The following is a 17,612-nucleotide window of genomic DNA, read 5'->3' on the forward strand; positions in this document are numbered from 1 at the left end:
CAGTAGACATTACTATGGGGTTCATTTGCCCCAGACATACCTTTATCAGGCCAAAGGTGTTCTCTTTCGGCAGGCTTGCCTGAAGGTATAATACCTCTCGAAACACCCTTGGTAGTTCCAGGGCCAGCTGGTCTGGGGGAAGCAGAGTCACCATTGTGCCAAGTGTCAGTAGCACCTGTTCACGGATCTACAGGAAATAACACAGAAGAGGGTACATGCCTCTGACCTCAGTATTTGTGAAGCAAGGAGACACTGATTTTTATAGTATGGCAAAATTGTACTTGTGGTGGAGAGGCATGTTTATGCATTGTCCTTAAAAAAAAGTCATGTCATGAGAAAACCTGCATGTTTTTACATTGTCATAAAAAAGTCATGTCATGGGAAAACCTGTACTCATATGCCTGCATTCAGGAAGTTCTTACCACCGTCAGAAGTTAACATTTCTTTCCTAATTGGAGAAGTCACAGTTTCTTGTTTTATTTATCCCATGTTACAATCCCTTTACAGAGGAAACCAACTTGCCCCATATTCACAAGATCCATGTACTGTGATTGCATCCCATGTCCAGATTCAAAGTATTACTTTCTGGTAATGGTTAAATAGTATTGTTGACAACTTCTACACATGAAAGACAGCATACGCCTATGAGAAAATTCAGACGTGAAGGGTAGAATGGATTAACCTAAACCATTTGTACTTAGGGTTGAATTCCAATCCATCACTCTTTTGCTCAGTTTGCAGCTACAGATAAGGATCAACAGTATGCAAATCAGCCTTGGTCCTTCTACAATAGGAGCATTCCATCTCAAACTAGTACGTTTGCACTGAATGTGAGTATATGCAAATGCAGACCAATTTCTGGTTGACTGAGCCTCATTAGTGCCGTTCTGCACGAGGCCTATGGCACAATTGACTTTCCCCATCTTAATGCAGACATCATGATCAGCACTTAGGCCATCTCACTTGGAAAAACAAACAAGCATTTGCAATGCAATAGGTCTCGCATTATAAAAGTGTGAGCAGTTGGCATTGCTAATAATAATGCAACACTAGCTATTGGCATTGTAAATTATGCCATTTACTGACTGACTGACCATTTATTTATGTGTTTGTTTTATAAAATAGATAAAAAAGGCATTGTCATGAACAATGACATTAGCTGAAACTTTTGCAAATGTGAGACCTATTGCATTGCAAATGCTTGTTTCAGTACTGCAGGCTTTTTAAAGTTTTAGTCACTACTCAAAATGAAATTAATTTTATCAGCGTTGCCAGTGCTCCTTTATGTTTAATGCCCTAAATGAAACACAATGTTCTAAGCAGATTTCTAAACAGCATCTCCAGCCCCGATCACAATGTCTCACTTCATGCTGGACACTGGGCACCCTGTTTTTATGCAGCGCCAAGACGGGGTGAACTAATGCACAGACTGAGTCTGTCAGCCTCCAAGGCTCAAAGCATTCCTTGCAACAGTCTGCTGTGTCAAGGTATTGCCATGTGTTCAGCACACACTCCGCAACAGCAAGTGGTTTCAACGTTGGGGGTGACTTCCCAAACTTTCCCGAGGTTTTCATCGTGTTTGGTGACAGCGTATTTATGCTGGCACCCAAAAATCTGTTTGTGGTTGTGTGTGTGGGTGTGTGGTTGTGTGTGGGTAGTTGTGTGTGGGTGGTTGTGTATGTGTGGTTGTGTGTGTCTGGTTGTGGTTGTGTGGTTGTGGTTGTGTGGTTGTGTGTGTGTGTGGTTGTGATTGTGTGTGTGTGGGCGGGTGGGGTGTGGTTGTGTGTGTGTGGTTGTGTGTAGTTGTGGTTGTGTGTGTGGTTGTGTGGTTGTGTGTGTGGTTGTGTGGTTGTGTGTGTGTGGTTGTGTGTGTGTATGTGTGTGTGTGTGGTTTTGTGTGTGGTTGTGTGTGTGAGTAGTTGTGGTTGTGTTTGTGATTTTGTGTGTGTGTTTGTGGTCGTGTGTGTGGTTGTGTGTGTGGTTCTGTGTGTGTGTGTGGTTGTGGTTGTGTGTTGTTGTGGTTGTGGTTGTGTGTTGTGGTTGTGTGTATAGTTGTGGTTGTGTGTGGTGGTGTGTGTGGTTGTGTGTTTGTGTTATTGTGTGTGTGGTTGTGGTTGTGTGTGTGTGGTTGTAGTTGGGGGATTGGGGAGGGCAGAGGTAGGGAAGGAGAATGGAAGGAGGAAAGAAGAGGAAAGGGGATGTAAAATTAGTGAGAAGTGTGCCAGGAAGACAAAGAGAGCGATAGAGAGAGATAAAGAGAACAGGAGGTTCAGTGGGGATAGAATATGAGAGAAGAGAAAGAGAAGGGGAAGTGAAGTGAGGACAGCAGTAGGAAGGTGTCGGATTTAGGAGGGGACTAGATGGGGGCATACTAGAGGAGATGAAATGGGATCTAAAGATGATAGAAGGGGGGGAGGAGCCTAGCGCACAACCAAGATGGCCGCGTAGGTGCAAGGCTCCCGAGGACCTCCGCAAACTCCTACGTTTATCCTGCCTTCATCCTGAATCGGTTGAGGGGACTGTGTCGGTGAGCCTGAGCCGAGGTGGTACCCGTTTTCCGTTTTTGAATCGGACCCCGGGTGCCGGGGTGAGCGCCGGCCGAAGGTTGCGGCCTACTCCCCTCCTGACCCCGGATTCGAGTTTGGGGGTAACCCAGTGGCGAAGTGAACAACAACGGCGGGCTGGGCCTGGCGAGTCGCGTACCCCGCACTTTCACTTTCGCTTTTGACTCCCCCTGCCCTCCTCGCAAGTGGGATTACGGCGCTTCTTTGTGTCGGGGTGGCCTCGCTGGGAGACCCTGCCTGCCTGCCTGCGGTGGCCCGCTCTGCCGTCCTGGGGTGACCCCCGGGGCTCTCGGCCTTGATTGCTTGCTCTCCACTGCGTAGCTGGTGAGGGCGCGAGCCACACGACGATGGCCACGAAGCAGGATGGGGATCGGTTGAAGGCCAAGTCTACCCGGCGTGGCACCGCGCATCAGGCCAACATTATGGACCGCTACACCCTCCCGAAGGGGTCTCCCGGCGGATCGCACAAGTCCTCCGAGTGCCCCTCGGATGCCCCGGATTTGCCTGCGGATCTGACTTTGCAGGATGTTATGGGCGCCATTGCTGAGATGAAGACCTCAGTGGGCCAGCAATTCGACACCTTGGCACATAAACTCGACGCGGTCCTCATCGATGTCAACCTTGTTAGAGCCGATCTTTCTAAGACCAATGACCGGGTCGACTCTTTGGCCCACACCGCGTCGGGCCTCACGACTGAGGTAGTGGCCCTTCAGACGGAGGTGCATCGGCTCCGTCAGGCAAGTGCGCTCCTGGATCGGCGCCTGGAGGACTCCGAGAGCAGGGCCCGGAGGAATAATATCCGCATTATTGGAGTGCCCGAGGGACGGGAGGAGTCGGCGGCGGATCTCTTTGTGGAGGACCTGGTCTCTACCCATCTCCAGCCTAAGGGGCTGAGCAAATTCTTTGCGGTGGAGAGGGCCCATAGAGTTCCCGGAGGCAGGCCGAAGGTCGAAGCCCCTCCGCGGCCTCTTATTGCCCGTATTTTTAACTTTCGGGACAGGGATGCGATTCTGCAAGCTTCCAGGCTGCAAGGGCCGATTAAGCTGGAAAACATGGAGGTGAACTTTTATCCTGACTTCACGCAGGCGGTCCAGAAGCAGAGACTGAGTTTCCTGGCTGTCAAGCGGCGGCTTCGGGACATGAACCTAAAATATGCCATGCTCTTCCCAGCCAGGCTGCGGGTGGAGGCGGATGGTGGCACTCACTTTTTTGACCGTCCTGACATGGCCGGGGACTGGTTGGACACTTTGACTGGGGGACATGGTCGGGATGGAGGGGGGGCGACGGGAGGTGGGCGCTCACCGGACCGGGTCTGAGGTACTGATACCGTGACTCACCCCGGATGATGCCACTTTTGGCCATGCTTAGGGTCTTTTGCCTATTGTGCCTTGTTTCTCCTTCATGGGAGGTTGTGCTGGGTCATGAGGGGGTTCTCCCTCCTCCTCTAGGGGGTCTTAGTAGTTTCATTTACATAGGTGCGACAGGCACACTGCAAGTTGGGGGGGCTGTTTGGGCTCATGCAGGGGTGCAGGGAGGGGGGAGTTTTGTTGGGGCTGTTGGGTTGGGGTTGGGTATTGTTTATTTGTACCACAAGGCAGATGTATTGTTGTGCTACTTCTACAGTACTCCCTGGGGGGAGATGGCTCGACTTCGGCTATGATGGGGGGTAGGGGACTGAGTCTTTTGTCCTGGAATGTTAATGGACTGGGGGACAGGATAAAACGGGGTGTGGTCCTGCAGTTTTTAAAACGTATTTCTCCCGATATAGTATTTCTGCAGGAAACACACCTCATTGGAAACTCCTTTCGTGCTATGAATAGACGGGGGTATCGCCTTGTAGCCCACTCGGGCTTCACCTCTGGTTCGAGGGGCGTGGGAATCATGGTTAAAACTTTGCTCCCGTTGGAAATGGATGAGGTGTTCCACGATGACAGGGGACGATACACGGCTCTGGTGGGTAGATTGGAGGGTAGAGTGATTGTTTTAGTTTCTGTTTATGTCCCGCCAGGGTTGCAAACAACTACTTTCGCTGATCTGGGTCGCCTCCTCCTTGGCCTTCCGGAGGGGATTCTAGTGGTAGGGGGAGATTTTAACGCTGTAGTCTCCGGTACTGAGGATCGTCACCCTCCTAGGGATCTCCCCCGTGCCCAAGCGTGGTTGTCCGGCCTCTTGGATACATTGGGGCTGGTGGATTGTTGGCGGCTGAAACACCCTACGCAGATACAGTACACCTTTCACTCCGGGGCTCATGGCAGTCTTTCAAGGCTTGATTATGTTCTGATGCCAGCGGCACAGGCGGGGAGGGTTGGGGAGGTATGACATTTGGCGCGGGGTGTTTCGGACCACTCCCCGCTCCTGCTGCACTTCGACATTGTCCCGAGGGGGGAGGGGAGGGTGGTCCCGGTCAATCCCTGGTACCTGCGTGACCCCACAATTCGCGCAGATTTGGTTAAATCTCTTGAGCGGTATTTGAAGAAAATGTGGGGTCTGTATCGTCTGCGGTCTCTCTGTGGGAGGCATTCAAGACGGTAATCCGGGGGGAGGCCCTGTCCCTTATTTCCCATTCCCGGTGGCGCGGGCGGGAGGAGGTGACCCGTATTGAAACTGAGATAACTGAGTTGGAGGGTGATCTGGAATGTGGGGTGACGGACGACAAATTACATGCTCTCCGACTCAAGCAGGCGGACTATAAGGCCCTCGTCACGGAGGCAGCCAGGGGCCTCAGTAGAGAGCAGCATGGGAGACTGTATGATGTGGGTGATAAGGCTGGTAAATTGATTGCGTGGCTGGATAAAAAGGAGAGAGCGAGTCGAGTTGTCCCGTTGATTGAGAAATTGGATGGTGTGTGTGTCACTGATCCCGGTGAAATTGTTGATTGCTTCGCAGAATATTTCCGTGGGGTGTATTCCCCGGTATCTTCCTGCTCGGAAGAGGATTCCCATGCTCTGCTCAGGGATATTGCGCTGCCTTCCCTCTCGGAAGAGGATAAAGTGTCGTTGGACGCCGCCCCTACATCTGAGGAGATTGCCCTCGCCATACGTTCGGTCACTTCCGGCAAGGCCATGGGTCCTAATGGCCTTCCCATCGAATTGTACAAGCTGCGACCGGATACGCTGGCGCCACATCTCCGTGCTATGTTCCTCGCGGCCCGTTCGGCGGGTTCTCTCCCGCTGGACCAGCGTCTGGCCACTATCGTGGTTATTCATAAGGAGGGGAGGCCGCGGGATCGGGTCACGTCTTAAAGGCCCATTTCTCTGTTGAATGCGGAGCCCAAAATTCTCGCCAAGGTGCTGGCTAATCGGCTGGTTAGCGTGGTGTGCGATCTGATTCACCAGGACCAGTCCGGCTTTATCCCTCATCGCAACACCGCGCTTAATCTGCGGCGTTTGCATGGGGTGCTCGCGCGGGTCCCGTTCATACGAGAGCCGGCCATTTTGGCGTCCTTGGACGCCACTATGGCGTTCGACACGCTTGAGTGGCCATATATTTGGGCGATGCTGGCGAAGTTTGGTTTTGGCCCGGGATTCATTGGTTGGGTGAAACTGTTATACTCCGGACCTCTGGCGCAGGTGGTGGTGAACGGTAGAGTGTCGGCTCCGTTTGAGCTGGGCAGGGGTACGCGGCAGGGCTGCCCGCTGTCGCCGCTCCTCTTCGCGCTTGCCCTGGAGCCCCTGGCGGAGTGGCTGCGGTGGGATCCTTCCATTCGTGGTCTCCGTTGGACCCCTGAGTATGAGGATCGCGTATCCCTTTACGCAGATGATATCCTTTTATACCTTGCTTCCCCGCGTAAATCGCTGATTGTAGTAGTGGATGTTTTGCATTCCTTTGGCCGCAATTCTGGCCTAGTCATCAACTGGGCTAAATCCTGTGTGAATGTCCTCTCCGGGGAGACTCCTATCCTGCCGCGGGGCTGCCCTATCCAGGTCGCTCCCCAGGGATTTAAGTACCTGGGTATCTTTATCACCTTGGACACTGAGGCCCGATATAAACAAAATTTGCGCCCCCCCCTCCAGCGCCTGAAGGAGGACGTGGCGCGTTGGAGGCGCGCTACTTTCGCGAGGTGGAGAGTCTGCAGCGCCACCTATTCTGGGATGGGAGGCCGCGTATCGCCCTTGCGAAGCTGACACTCCCGTGGTATGACGGGGGAGTCACACTCCCAGACATCAAACGGTACTACTGGGCCTCCCAGCTGGCCGCGATAAACCACGGCCTTTACGGGCCCGCTCTAAACCCGGCCTTTGAGATGGATAAACTATTACTGCCGGGTGGTGACTATAATCGGGCGCTTTATTCTCGATCGCTCGACGCGCGTCTGACGGGCCCTACGCGGGTCATGGTACGGGTGTGGCACGCGGCAAACTTGGCGATGGGGTGGAAGGATCGATTGACCCGGGCGACGCCACTGTATGCCTCTGAGCGGCTGGGCTCCCTGTGGACCTCGAAGGGCTTTGAGAAGTGGGACATGATAGGCATTAGCAGGGTGGGCGATCTCTGGACGAGGGGGGGATTCAAAACGTTCGATGTGCTGCAGACGGAATTCCAGTTGCAGGACAGGGAGTACTTTCGATATCTGCAGGTCCGTCACGCGCTGGCCTCCGTATTCCCGGATGTTGCCTCCATCCCGGAGTACTCCCCTCTGGAAGATAGAGTGCTAGATGGGCACTTGATTTACAAAAAGCTCATCAACGATCGCTCGGGACTGTTGACTAGCCTTCGTGAGGCGTGGGTCGCCGATGGATTGGAGCTGGACGACGAGGACTGGGTGTCTGCGGTGGCCTCCCCGAAAGAGGTGGCCATACCGGCCCGCCTTCGCTTCGTCCAGCTCAAATACTCCATAGGGTCTATGTTACGGGGCCGGGTCTGATGCGTATGGGATATTCCGTGGATGGGTTGTGTAAGCGTGGGTGTGGTTCCTTAGGGATCTTCGTCCATATTTTATGGGAGTGTCCGGAGGTGGCGCGATTCTGGCGTGGTGTGCATGCGGTGTTGTAGGCGGTCACACATGTGCCGCTGCTTCCTGAGGCGAGGAGGTGTCTGCTAAATGTGTGGGAGCCGACTGATTACTCAGTGCCGCAGACGTGGTGGGTGACTCTGGGCTATATGGTGGCCAAGCGTGACATAGCGCAATTGTGGGGCTCCCAGAGGTCGCCAACGATCTCGGCATGGAAGGACAACGTGGATTGGTGTATGTTTCGGGAAAAAGTGGTGTATGTCGCGAGAGGTAAGCCTGGGAAATGGGTGAAAGTATGGGGCCCCTGGAACTCCTACCGTGGCGGAATTTGTACCCCGCCACTGACGCCTGATCTGGCACTGGCCCCGTCTTCCTAGTCTCCTTCTCTCCTTGGTTCTGGGTACTGAATCCACTTTGTTTCCGCTCCGGCCTGTCCCCCCCCGCTTTTCCTGCGGATCGGTAGGGTCCTCCCCAGGGGAGCTCATACTGCTGCTTCGACTTCTTGCTGCCTTGTGGATTTGTTTGTTATTTCTTACATAAAAATGGAACCGCCATCTGTGGGGTCCGGACGGTGTGGCCGCCAACGTTTTTTCTTTCCAACTCCTGTGATCTCTCTCACGCTGCAGCGTGTGTTTCCCACTTGTATTCTATGCTCTTATTGTTTGCTAGCGGCCGGCCCGAAGGTTGTAGGCCCATTTTTGTATCTCTTTTGACTTCTGTAATAAAGGTTTCAAAAAAAAAAAAAAAAAAGAAGATGATAGAAGGGCGGGGGGAGACGAGTGAACATCGATGGAAAAATAGGAAGATGGAGGGTTGAGACCTAAAAGGTGATAAGATGAGGCTGGATCGGGAGGGGCGAGTACAGAAAGAGCAGAAGCTGTGAAAGGAGAGAAAAGAAAATAGAAATGGAAAAGCATGTGGAGGGGGCAGGAAAGAGATGGGGAGGTGAGAGAATAAAGAGTGGGAGAGAAGGACCAGGAGAAAAAGATGGAAGGTGGAGAGAAGAGGGGGGAGTGGCTGAGATAAGGGTGAGGATGTAGGTGGAAGAAAGAAACTAAAAAGAGATTTGGAGTGGAATGAGACTAGAGGAGAGGGAGGCTGCAGAAGAGAGGGGCAAGAAATAGATAAGGAGGGCGTGGGGAAGCGAGGCCAGAGTACAGGGAGGCTGGAGAGGGGGCAAGAAAGAGATGAGGAGGGTGAGGGGGGTAGCGAGGCCAGAGGAGAGGGAGACTGGAGAGGAGGGAGGCAAGAAAGAGATGTGGAGGGGAGCGAGGCCAGAGGAGAGGGAGGCAGTAGAGGGGGCAAGAAAGAGATGGGAAGGGGGGAGGCCAGAGGGGAGGGAGGCTGGAGAGGAGAGGGGCAAGAAAGAGAGATGGGGGAAAGCGAGGCCAGAGGAGAGGGAGGCTGGAGAGGGGGCAAGAAAGAGATGGGGAGGGGGGAGGCCAGAGGGGAGGGAGGCTGGAGAGGAGAGGGGCAAGAAAGAGATATGGGGGAAGCGAGGCCAGAGGAGAGGGAGGCTGGAGAGGGGGAAAGAAAGAGATGAGGAGGGTGGGTGGGGCAGCGAGGCCAGAGGGGAGGGAGACTGGAGAGGGGCAAGAAAGAGATGGTGAGGGGGCGAGGCCAGAGGGGGGGCAGGCTGGATAGGAGGGAGGCAAGAAAGAGATGTGGAGGGCAGGGAGGGAAGTGAGGCTAGAGGAGAGGGAGGCTGGAGAGGGGGCAAGAAAGTGATGAGTAGGTTGGAGGGTAGTGAGGCCAGATGAGCTGTGAAGTATCCAGACTGTCCTGAGGGAAATAAGGTGCGAGGTCGGGGTGAGGCCAGAAAGAGTGGAGAAGGGAGGATGGAGAGGGGTGAGAGTAGATGAATATGTGGCGGAGGGGTAGAAGGACGCTGCAAGGTGAGAAAAGAACATCGGTAGATGAGGAGAGGGGTGAGGGAGAATAGAAGGAGATGAGGACAGATAAGCAGAGGGAGAGAAATTAAGGACAATGAGGCGAGAGTGGAGAAGATAACGAGATACAGATGAGATGATGGCAGTGGAGACGAAAACAATGAGATACAGATGAGAGGATGAGACGGAGGCTGGAGAAGTGAAGGGCATGGAGGATGGGAGAAGGGTGGGGGAGCAAGCATGGAAAAAGGGAGAGAAACGGCTTCCGAGGGAATAGTGGAGAGGAGAAGAGGAAGGCCGTGAGGCGTAGAGGGAAGAGGTGAAAGAATGAAATGTGGAAGCGTAATAAGGGAAGAAAAGAAACTGAGGGAGGGGCCTCAAGGGTGGGATATTGTAAGAAATGGGTGGCAAAGAGAAGTGATGAGAAGGAAGAAAGTGGAGGAGAGAACATTAAAAGAGAGTGCTGCTCTAGAGGGGACACGAGGAAAGGGAGTACAGGGCATGAAAAGGGTGTGTGCACACTTAAGAGTGTGCACCTGAAGATGCGTAAAGGTGATGAGAGGGAGCAAAGGGAGGGCTGGGGAAGTAATGATGTGAAAGAAGTGAGACGTAGGCTGAGATGGGGGTAGAGGAGTAGGTGCAATGGCATGGTATAATGAGGGGGAGTGACGTAGGAGAGAAGGAGCGTGAGAGAGAGGTTAAGAGAGGGACGTGTGGTGGTGTGCATCAGGAGGTACTGGGACAAAGGCAGTCAGAGAACGAGGGAAATGAGACAGACCACGTGTAGAAAGAGACAGCAAAGTGGGGAGGATGGTTATAGGTTTAGAGGCGGCGCAGGTAGAAATGTGGGGAAAGAGGTGAGACGCGGAAGGACTGCATGGTGCACGCGGGAAGGAGGGGAGGAACAAGGGAGGGGAAGGAAGCACACTAGGTGGAAAGGGGGCAGGAGATATAACGAAAAAGGAAGAACAAAAACAGAGATTGGATGGGCAAAGGAAGAAAGAGGCGACACGCGAACTGGAATAAATAAAACTAATAAGGAGGAAACTGGAGGAAACAAGCATTGGCCACGAAAGTCATCGCGATCACGATAGCTGCGAAAGTGATCGCGATGATGCGCTAAAACACGCAAGGAATGTGCGCGCAAGCGCGTGTGCTTGTTGCGTGCTCTAGCAAGCTGGCTAAAAAGCTGGGGGGAAAATGCTACAGCCGGCCACAGCTTGCACGCGCCCGCGCACATGCACTGCAAGCTGTAGCCGGCGGTAGCATTTTTTGAAGCCCTCACTTAAGGTCTCGCCAGACCAGCGCCCAAGCGCTGGGTCAGGCGAGACCTAAAAATTGATGAATGGAGTGCTAGCTTTAATCTGAGCCATTGGTAATTAATAGGGATTGAATTTAAGTCCAAAGTCTTTTGTTGACTTTGCTACTAAAGACAGTGACTAACCACATGGTATCAGTCTGAGCCATCTTCCGGCAGTAGCAGCCAAGACCTGTTTTATTTTTCTCAGTGAAGCACCGTAGATGCTCACTCACTGATAGCCGCATGCTTTTTATTACCACTGTTCATGCAAGAGAGGGGCATCATGATCCTCACAAGACTCCATCTTTTGTGAATCATGGTCCCTTCCTCAAAGGATTCATGGTGATAAAAGGGATATTATATTTGACACTTTTGCACATTTTTATAATGTATGTGGTAATGGTGTCTCGGTACATAACAGTAGCGTGCTTTGTCTCCCTCAAGAACCCTTTCTGACTTGAAAACTTACCTTGCATTTTTCCTTGATGTTCATGCATTGTATGTCAAGATAGGCCTTGCAGATAACATAGCCATTCAAATACTGCGGAACAAGCTTTGCTTCTGTGCTCCGGGCGAATGCCCAAGTTAAGGATTCAAAGGCTGCAGAGAAAATACAAATCAGTGCTGTCCAGTTCCCACTTATGCTATCTCTATACCTGATGCGAACCCTACTCTACTAGGAAAGCCATGGCCTAATGTCCTATAGTATACTACTAGCGAGTGCATGTCCCTGTCTTGGTTTCAGCTTCAGATGGCATGAACCTCTTATGCTGCCATCCATGAACTATGGAGAACAGAGGGGGTGATGTGCATTTAGCCTTGTATAAATTATACAGTGGGACTAGCTACTTTATCGTTAATCGAGGCCTTTATAAATACCACTACAATACAATACAGAGCAGGTAGGGATATGAGGTCAGTACTCCTTGAAGTGAAGAAAGTCACAAGGACATGCACTTTCTAAAATTTGTGTCATTTTCTTCATTCTCTACTCATGCGCCAGGAAGCTTCATTCTAAAACTCACTCTCTGATGCAACAGTAACATTAGACACACACCCCCTTAACCCTGCCAACTTCCCCTTCCCCAGAATGCATGCTTGTTTCATAAAAATAAAAGGGACGGGTGAGCAGTTTTTAATGACTTTTGACACATCTTAATACCTCAGCTGTTTCTCAAAATAGCACAGAGCATATACATTTTACATATAATGTACAGAAGCTATTCATTTTATGAAGAAAAGCTAAATCGTTTCTCAGAGATGGATTTAACACCCAGAAGATTTTGGCAAAATTCTCAGCCAAACTCTGCGGCCTTTGATTAAAATGATTCACACAATTATATAAAATTATCTCTGGTGGTTTCTAAAACATTGACAGAATTCCTGCAGTGGGTGCTCGCTCCATCCAGTTTCAGAGAAGCTTCCTAATACTAGTTTATACTTACCATGGCTGAAATACCAGCAGTGAACAAAAGTTCTTGCTTTCCTCATGATGGGTAGAAAGCGTTCAAGGATGAAACCCTCAGAGTACTTCATTATGGATACTGTGAGGGGACAACAAAAAACACAGCTCAGACTGTTGCATAATGGAGTCAAAAGCCTGTGGTGCCTGGGTGTATACAGGTACCACAGCAGAGAGTCCTGTTGTGCCCTTCAAACTGAAACATACAACAGATAGATCTTAGGAATGGGGTGCACTTTGAACTGACATGGGTGGGACTATATAAAGGCAGAGCCTTGGGGTGTACGTTGAAATGAGATGCGTGGCACAACAGAGAGAGAGTGCAGCCTTTGTGTTTCCTTCGATCTGACCAAGGTGGCACATAAAGATTTAGAAGAGTACTGTTTTTAGTTCCTTTCTGGAGACTAGCTGGGTTTCCTTGTAGAAGATTCTTGGAAATGGACAGCCAATTCCCTGAGGGTCAAAGTCTGAATGGAGGTTCTTTTCATTCTGTGATCTCACAATAGTATCTGGTTACTGGTGGTTCATGTACCAGCGGCCACACTTGTTAGAAGGGTTGCTCATGAATTCCCTGGGCCCTAAACACGGGGGCATCCGTTTCCCCAAAATTAGAGGTCACTAAGTAAAACTGAAGGGGAAGAGGAGGAGGGGCTAATGAGTATCAATGAAAACACAGAGAGAGTACCAATCACAGGGATTCAAATTCTGCTAGAAATCATATGGATGAGTAACTTAATGTAAAATGTTCAAGTGAGACCGGCAAAGAAAAGTCCTAAACGGGAAGTCTGAAGCTGAGTACCAGATTGGATCATACATTTCTGAGAAGCAGGCAGTAAGCAGGCTGGCGGCTCTACAGTCTTTATCTGCTGTTAAACTTTATGGTTCTAAGTTGAACTTCCAGAACTAATGAGGTTGAGATTTTACAGGGTGGTACTCTCCTAACCAGAGACCCATGTCTGTAGCTATCACTACCCCATTGTGCTTTGAATACAGTCTATTTTTGATTGTGTTATCATTGTACCAATAGTGTCCAACAGAACTTAATCCATATCCCACTTCACTTAGCATGGTCTTCCCTGATGGAAGGATCTTTCAAATGCCTGGCAACTTACCATGACCTTGAATGACTTGTTGTAGGCACAACGCAACATATGGATGTGGGATGGCCTCCATCTCAAAAAGAGCCAGGATGTTCCTAAGTGCCACATTGGGAAGCCAGCGAGCAAGCTCCACCATCACTCTGCAGCCGACTTTCTCCACGTCTGTGAACTCAGACAGCTGATCAAGATGATGAGAGATCAGTTAACAATGAAGACTGAGTACTTTAAAAAACAATCCCTAGTATCAAACCAGCAGACCATAATCTTTAATTCTGTAGAATGTAAAATCTAAACCAGAGGCTGGGAACATAGCTGTAGTCAAATACTAACTGCGGTGTCAAAAATCCCTTAATATGATGTGTATGACTGCAGTTGGGAGACCATGAGCTCAAGATCCATCACCAATAAACCTTGAATACAGTGCCAGAAGATAGGAGGCCTGTATAGCCCAAGGCACAATGCATGTATGTGTGTGCTGCATGGAGTAACTGCACTGCAATAGTACAATGAGTGCAGTGTGTGTCAGAAGATAGATGGCCTATGCAGACCAAAGCACATAGCATTTATGTGCATGATGCATGGTGTAACACATTGCAGGGATGAGCACTTAGGATATTTTTAATAAGATGTTTCAAAGGTGCACTCAAAGCATAACACAAAATTACTCAGCTCAATTGTTCACACATCCCTTAGTAAATGTTATAGGGCTTATTTACAAGCCCCTTGCGCCAATTTTGCGTCATTTTTAGCAAAGGAAAAGTGACATACGGGTCCCGCAAGGGGCTTGTAAATAAGGCCCTATGTGCCTGAATTCTGAGGAAGAAACATCATAAAATCTAGGAATACTATATAATCTGGTAATTTGCTTTTTTAATAATTCAGTGGGCTTCTTCTTTATGAGGGAATAAATCCTGTAAACAAAATTTAGGTGGTCAGGATCGCTACTCCTCACTACACTCCTCATCACTCCTCATCTCTCCTCACTACACCTCGAAAAGGGGATGTTTGTAAAACGAGTGATCAATGAGCCCACTGTAGCATCTGGGGTTTTGGGGGAAGGAACCTTGTCACCTGAAGGATGGCAGATATGACTTTGGGGGAAGGTATCTTGTCACCTGAAGGATGGCAAATATGACTTTGGGGGAAGGTATCTTGTCACCTGAAGGATGGCAGATATGACTTTGGGGGAAGGTGTCTTGTCACCTGAAGGATGGCAGATATGACTTGTTATTGGGTTTTTTGTTTGTCTCTTTGTAAGATTAGTCAGTTCACTTATCCTAGACAGTGAAGCTTATTATCTATAGTTTCCTAAACTAGGGAAACCTCAAAAGGGGCTGATACAGGTCTAGATGTAAGTGAACCTGCAATACATCTACCTGACCATGTCTATGCATTGCTAACTTGTTGCACGTATTGACAGACAAAACATTGACAAGTATATAAAGGTATAAATATAGATATTTCAGTTTTGTTAAACTCCATAAACACGTACCTATGACATTTGTATCTTTGCTGTACATGTATGTTGAGTTAAATCCATAATTACTAATTTACACTTCCACAATATTTGTTTTTTTTATATTTTTGCTATGATATTCTTGTAGCAAATATTTTTATAGTTAATATTGTGACATACAATCTTTTATGCAGCTAGCCTACATAAGATATATTTTATACTCTATCAATGCATTAATACATGCTCTGACCACTGAAACATGAATGCTAGCATGAATATACAGCAGTGACTTTAAACCTTAATTGAAACTAACGAGAACTGCCGCACATCCCTTATCTAGGTATTCCTAATTATGTCTAGCGCATGGTGCTCCTGTCGTGATCTAATCGCCCCTGTATCTCTGAAAAGAATGTGTAAAGTCAGAAATTTCCTGAATTTAGATGATCTGGTAGAGACTTTAACAATGTTTCCAAATGTGTTACTTAGAAGCATCTACTTCTCTAACTCCACAAAAATAATTGACACGGTGGAGAATTAATCCTGCCAATTTATATGTAGATAAACATGTGTTAGTAGTGTAGGGATCAAAACATATTCAGGAAAATCTGAGAATAGCACTTATTTCTTGCCCCTTGTGCTTCTAAGTAATTAGTGCCCAGAACGCCACAGAGACGACAACTCGCCCCTCAACACCTCTACACTCTCGCCACTGAAACGTACGCCCTTGTGAGACATGGACACCCCCACCTTCAAGATACAGGTGATCTATGAGGTAGGCAGTAATCTTAACCCTCCTTGGTTTGCAAGGCCACCAGCACAGTATATCACAATACCTATGGCACCCCTCTCCCAGAAGATCAGAAGCAGCAGTAATACAACCTGCATGCTCATAACCTGCAGATCGGCGGTCAAGCATGCAACAGAGTTGGCAGAAACAATCCTGCACTACAACATTGACATCAGATTCAATCTTCCTATCCTATCCTCAACCTTATTATTATTATGCAATCTCTAATGCATGCAGCTACCCCAGAGTGTTAACCGGCGCAGCATAGCGCACAGGTCTGATGAGATAAGCTCTAATAACCAGGATTTCAGACCCTTAAGAAAGCTCAGGAGTGAATTACAATTCCTTGAAGCTGAGGGGAGATAGCTCCACAGTTTAGGGCCTAGATTTTCAAAGGAGCGGACTTTCATGCGGATTAGACAAAACCTTGGTACAGAGAACAGTGTTTGATTTGAAGATCTTAGAGAGCGAGTTGGCTGGTAGGGTAGGAAGTAGGATCTGCTTCTTATGGTTACCCCCACTTTTTTGCTTGATGTTGCACTGCTTTGCATACTCTGAATGGGATCCTGCTAATCAGGACCCCATTTTATCTGCTTTCTCCTTTAAATTGTTATGCATGTACTTTGGTACACTCCAGATTGGATACTGGGGTACCCCTATGAGTCCCTAGTATATGGTACCCATGTACCCAGGGCATAGGTACCCCAGAGGCCTCCCATGGGCTGAGGCATGTATTATGCCACCAATGAGAGGCCATGCAAAATTGAACTACAGGTCTGCTACTGCAACCTATGTAAGCTGGTACTTGCACCACAAACTTTATATATAGGTTCACTATATCTATAGGTCACTACACTTAAAACTTATAAGTCACCCCAATAGCAGGCCTTAACAATACTGAAGGCAGGGTTCTTGGTTTTACTTGAGAGGGTGCCCTGCTTGAGCAGAGCCCCTCTACAGCCTTCGGAGACCATTCTCCCGGGTTGTCTGTGACTCAGCGGGACAGGTGCATTATAACCTTGCGGTAAATGCTATCTCGAAAATAGCATAGAAACATATCGTGTTTGGTATCAAACACCTTGGAATCATACCTTCACACCGGTAACCGGTGTGAGAGGTATGATTCCACCCTTCTGAAGCGAGCTTCGTGGGGTCACTGGTCTATATGGAGCCAGCCTTCTCAGCCCAGGCAGCAGAAAATGGATGCTGCCGACCAAAGACACATTTCTGCCCTCCTGCTGCTGAGCCAAGCTTGAGCAGAGGAAGGCAGCACAATAGGCATCCTGTCACAGGGAGGTGTGACCACCTCCCAGACAGGATTTTGTGTATTGGGACTGGGCGGGTGCACTCTGAGAGTGCCTGAAAGTCTGCACCTGGGGCACATTTGGTGTCCCTGTGCATAGTCCAGCTCAACCCAGTTCTGGGAACCGTTGGCTCCTGCTCTGGTGCAAAACTGAACAAAGGACATGGGTGTAAACACCCCTCTGTCCTGACTCTCCCCTAGGAGGGTCCCCCAAATCTCTCCAACCCTCTCTCGTGGGTACAAAAGAGCTTACCTGACTGTAGCTCTTTAGATTTTACGTGGCCAAGATTCTACAAGAAAGAAACCACTGACCTTCGACTGTCTGGACACGCTGGACTTCGCTGGACTTTGACTGGGCCCAACTTCGACTCTTTCCAAAGCTTTGTCTGTGCACTTGCTCCATACAGGCTTGGTGCAGGACCTGTGGTGCACTAAGGACAACTGCTGAATCTCCCTTGGGGTGAAGGAATCACTCCACTGCATTGGCAGGCACCTCAACGCAACTGACCAGTCTGCTGCTCCTGTGCTCTTCTGTGGACACTGAAGACTCCAGCAACACAGGAGGTGGGTTTCAAAGGTCCCTGAGGTTGATCGGCCCTGTCAGCAAGTTTGAGGTCAGTATACTTCGTGGGGACTATATACCCTGAACCCCTGTGCACAGAGTCTATTTGCAAGTGCATGTGCTTGTTGGCAATTCCTGAGCTTGTGCATTGAACTCCCTGTAGTCCTGATCCTGAGCAGTATTTCCACCAAAGAACTCCTGCCTCCTCGCACTGAGTGCTCTGTGGGCTGGTGCTTTG

General features: G+C 49.5%; 1 protein-coding gene across 1 annotated transcript in view; it reads right to left on the minus strand.

Annotated features, from left to right (window-relative positions):
* The window catches only part of LOC146821371 (uncharacterized), a 128,148-nt gene that overhangs the window by 49,608 nt on the left and 60,928 nt on the right, over positions 1–17,612 (minus strand). The window contains exons 4-7 of the mRNA XM_085609838.1: positions 13,279–13,444; positions 12,150–12,248; positions 11,174–11,304; positions 41–187 (exon numbers count right to left, since the gene is read on the minus strand). Coding sequence (XP_085465964.1) covers positions 41–187; positions 11,174–11,304; positions 12,150–12,248; positions 13,279–13,444 — 543 coding nt within the window. The remainder of the gene's footprint in view (positions 1–40; positions 188–11,173; positions 11,305–12,149; positions 12,249–13,278; positions 13,445–17,612) is intronic.

The sequence above is a fragment of the Triturus cristatus genome, chromosome 6, assembly GCF_964204655.1.
Source record: "Triturus cristatus chromosome 6, aTriCri1.1, whole genome shotgun sequence".
In the NCBI taxonomy this organism is placed as follows: Eukaryota; Metazoa; Chordata; class Amphibia; order Caudata; family Salamandridae; genus Triturus; species Triturus cristatus.